The 4,275-nt window shown below is 51.7% G+C and overlaps 1 protein-coding gene across 1 annotated transcript; it reads left to right on the top strand.

Moving 5' to 3' along the window:
• The first annotated feature begins 1,807 nt into the window (after window positions 1–1,807).
• On the top strand, window positions 1,808–2,830 carry LOC113835226 (C2 calcium-dependent domain-containing protein 4A-like). Its single transcript, XM_035443946.1, has one exon. The coding sequence runs from the start codon at window positions 1,808–1,810 to the stop codon at window positions 2,828–2,830; it is 1,023 nt and encodes a 340-aa protein (XP_035299837.1).
• The last annotated feature ends 1,445 nt before the right edge of the window (window positions 2,831–4,275 follow it).

Genomic DNA, 4,275 nt, shown 5'->3' on the forward strand with positions numbered 1-4,275 from the left:
AGCTTTATTGTGATCATTGTTATATGCAAACTGTTCCCTGAAGTTTTTCTGTGTTTAAATGTGCAAGAAAAATAAACCCTGAGGTCAGAAGTATTGAGCCAGTGTCTGCAAAGGTGGCGCTACCTCAAGCTTCATTCTTCACCTCGCACACCTTGTTTCCTCCAAAGACCTCGAGGCTTGTGGCAGTCCCTGACAGTTCCTGATGGGATACTGCCTACAGAAAGATAAAGACAGCTGGGTCTGGTATCAGAGGCCTGCATTCCAGCATTCAAGAAGGTGAGGCTGGTGGATTACAAATTCAAAGCCTGCCTGCCTAAACTACAGAATGAATTCAAGGTCATCCAGGGCAAAATAAGTAGACAGCTCTGGGGATATAGTTCAATAGCAGTCTTTGTTTGCTGTGTGTGATTCCTGGGTGCCATCTCCAATTACCCTTCACCCCGGAAACAAAAGAACAAGCAGACACAGGACATTTCAGACTAGGAAATACCATAGTTCACACTTCAGCTCTCCATATCAGCAAGCTCTTTTTTAGCCTTAGTGGCGTTTCATCAAGTCCCTCAGATTTCATCTTTCACACCTCAGAAAACAAAGGTTAGACCTTGTGAAGAGGGTCCTTGGATTTTGTGTAAGATTTTTTTCCCCTGGATGGATCCATATTAGGGCAGAAAGAAAATGGTAGCTTTGGAAAAACAAGTATTTTTAGGGATCTGACCAGAAGTCCCATCTTTTGTCCTAGCTTTCAGTCATTCAGAAAATTTTGCCCATTAATTCACCCAGATCACCAATGCCTAAGGCATCTGGTAGTCCAGACCGTGTGATATTAGGGAGAGTCCAGCAGAGGGAGACAGAGGCTAAATTAGGTGCGGACCCAGAAACTTACTCAGGACTTCACAGTTTTTGAGTAAATGAGGAAACAGAACTACTTTGGTCTGCTTAGTGTTGAATACAAGTCGTCTGAATATGATAGGCTAACTAATGCATTTTCGACTCCGCAAAATTGTCTGCATGTAACTCCACCCTAAACGGACGTGCCAAGTTTAGCCCATGCTTGGAAACGGGTATACACCTCGGGCACAGGTGATGAATGGGGCCAGAAAAATGGAAGCCAGCGGAACTTGAGCGTAGGTCACGCGCCTAGTGGGTGACCGGATTTACTTAGTCGCCAAATACAGCTGTCTAGTTTCCTCATCCGTCCTCGCCTCCTCTGAGAGGTCACAAACACTTTGAACTGCCAAATTCTCTTTGGCAGGGTGACAGGGTGGCCTCTAGTCACCTGCAGCATTTCCCAGGCCTGTATGTGGCGCTCACGCTCAGGGACAGACAAAGTAGTCCCCAGAGCTAGTTCCTGGGACACCCATACAGCGGCTCTGGCTCAGGACTTGGTAGGAAGAGATGGTTGCAAGGCGGGATTGGGCTCTTGGCAGCTGGGCGGGACTACGGTTATGGCATAAAAGAGGAGGGCCACTGCAGCTGCAGTGCTGAAGGCGGATCCCCAGCGAAAGGGAGGTCAACAGTTGTGCTCTTGCAATCAGACCTAGCGAGACTGAAGAAAAGGTCTGATTTCTATACATGTATTTAATTTTGATAACTGGTAGGCAGGGTGGACGTGAGGATGCGCCAAAGGCTTGTGCTGATCCGGAGCCCTAGACGTGTGAAATCTAGGACTAGAGGATATAGGATCTAGGATCTAGGATTTCAGAGGATCTAGGAAGGGATCCGCTCCACTCCAGGAGCCCAAATTCAACTGTTTTTCTTTGTGTTGCAGGAACGCTTCTACCGCTCCGCTCAACCACAGGCTAACAGGATGCGCCTCCTCGGCCTACTCCGCTCCTCTGCTCCTGAGCCCGCCTTCTCCAACGTGCTCACTCCGGGCCGCATCCCAGAGTTCTGCATCCCCCCGCGGCTGCCTGTCCCTGGCGTTCCCGAGACTCCGCTCCCGGCTGCTACACTGCCTTGGCGCTGCTTGGCCGAACCCGACCTGTGGCCGCGCACGCCCACCGACCACGACGATAATGACTTTGACTACGCGGGTCGCACCGACTGGGACCCTCGCTCACAGGCCGCGCTCTCGCTGCCGCACCTGCCCCGCGCGCGCACAGCCTACGGCTTCTGCGCGCTGCTCGAGAGCCCGCACACACGCCGAAAGGAGTCGCTCTTCCTCGGCCACGCAGGCGTCCCCCGCCCAGTACTTCGCCGCCGTGCGCACACCTACGCGGGCCCGCGCCGTGCCTCGGACTCTGCGCGTGCCTCCCCGATCGATCTGAACTCTTCTCCTCCACCCGCCCCTTTGCCCCGCGTGCGCTGCCTCCTGCGCGCTCCTGATGGGCTGCTGAGCCGCGCGCTGCGGGCCCCTCGCGGTCGGGCCAGCGCGCGCTCTGCGCCCAGTGGTGACAAGCACGAGCGCGCTGCCTCCTGCGCGTCCCCGGTGCCTGCGAGTCCTCGTCCTGAACTCCTGCAAGCCGAGGCCAGCGTGGCTCTGGGCCGCGGGGACTGCACGCTGCGCCTGGCCGCCGAGTACTGTCCGCGCAGCGCCTGTCTCCGCCTCCGCCTGCTGCGTGCAGAGGGCTTGGCCGCCGCACTCGAACCCCGCGCCCTGGGCTGTCGCCTCAGCCTGGTGCTGCGGCAGTCGGGCCAGCAGCGCGCCAGCGTTTTCCGTCGCAGCCGCAAGGCCGCCCTGGACCAGGACTGCTGCTTCGATGGACTCTCGGAGGAGCAGCTGCGTCGCCTGTCAGTGCGCATCAAGGCGGAGAGCAAGGGCCGCGGGCTGGAGCGTGGACGGCCGCTGGGCCAGGGCGAGCTGCTGCTGGGCTCGCTGCTGCTGCTCTGAGCCCAGATTCCATGAGGTCATGGACACTGTAGGTTGCGTGGCCCTCGGACATTCAGAGCCTCTTGGACGCTGACAATGGCTTGGCCCTGGGACACACATAGCCTCTTGGCTCTGGTACACTTTCCCTTTTGTACAAATAAAGTTATTTATTTTTCTATTTATGACCTTGCTGTGTTGATGTTTTGATTCCTTAGCCTCCACTTTTCTTATCGCTTTTTGGTAGCAAAAGAAAAACTGATGGCTTTCATTCATCAGTCTGTTCACAGCACCGGATCCTCTTTCAGACCACTGTAGTAGTCAAAAAAAAAAAAAAAAAAAAAAAAAAAAAAAAAAAAAAAAAAAAAAAAGCTAGGCCCGTGGGTATGCAATTTGTAATTCCAGCACAGGAAAGGCAGAGACAGATAGTTCCCCGAGGTTTGCCGGCCTGTCAATCTAGCCTCCTTGGTGATCTCCAGACCAGTGGGAGACCCTGTCCCAGAGAGCAAGGTGGATGGCGAGGAAGAACATCAGAGGTTGCAATTCGACCTCTGCAGGAAATTGTGCACACGCGACTGATTGATCTTTCAAAATCATTCCAGACATTAAAATCCATTACAGTGTTTTACATAGTTAGGCAGTGGTGTTCACACTCAGTTGTATGCACATGTAATCTGGGAGAGACCCTCTTCTACTACAAGGGCATGTTGCTGAGGAGAGAATCCTGTCTGAGAAGAAACAGGAACCTTTCGGAAGAGAATTCTTCATACACTGTTAGGAGCAGAGGCAAGGGAAGAAGTAGAACCTGGAGGTGATGGTTGGGATGGGCATTCCTTCTGTTTCTTCCTTGAGGAATGTTTCTGACCTCGGTAAACAAATTGTTTTTGTAGCCATGTTTCCATCCAGCTGTGTGTTTAAGTTACACAGTGCTGAGCTTTGCTTCCTACATGAGTTAAAAAATCAGTTGTCAATGTGGGTTCTAAGAGCTGTTTTTTTTTAAGGTTTACTTTTATTATTTTTTGAAATTATGTATAGGTGTGTGTATCTGTGGACATGTGCACCTGAGTGCAGGTGCCAGTGAGGCTGAAAGAGTTGGATGTCCTGGAGTTGGACTTACAGAAGGTTGTGAGCCATCTGTCTTGGGTGCTGGGAATGGAACTTAGGTCTTGAGTCAGAGTGGCAAGTGTTCTTAACTACTGAACCATCTTCCCGGCCCAATAAAAGTTTTGTATTTTTGGTTGTGAGCCTAACCTTTAACGGCTGAGCCATCTCTCCAGACCCCAATAAAAGTTTTGTAATATGGTTTGTTTACATCTATTGATTCTTCAAACAGACTGTAACTCACTGGAAACTTCTTACACCCAAAGTTTGTCCTTGGTTTCCCCACAGTAGAGTAAAAAGTCAGACACCCAAATAGATGAGGTCTAGTCTTTTGTTTTCTTTCTGCCCATTGTGCTGGCCCAAGTGTT

This window comes from Cricetulus griseus, chromosome 4 (genome assembly GCF_003668045.3).
Source record: "Cricetulus griseus strain 17A/GY chromosome 4, alternate assembly CriGri-PICRH-1.0, whole genome shotgun sequence".
Classification (NCBI taxonomy): Eukaryota; Metazoa; Chordata; class Mammalia; order Rodentia; family Cricetidae; genus Cricetulus; species Cricetulus griseus.

Coding starts and splice junctions, on each gene's coding strand:
- LOC113835226 (XM_035443946.1), top strand. CDS start 1,808: ATGCGCCTCCTCGGCCTACTCCGCTCCTCTGCTCCTGAGCCCGCCTTC.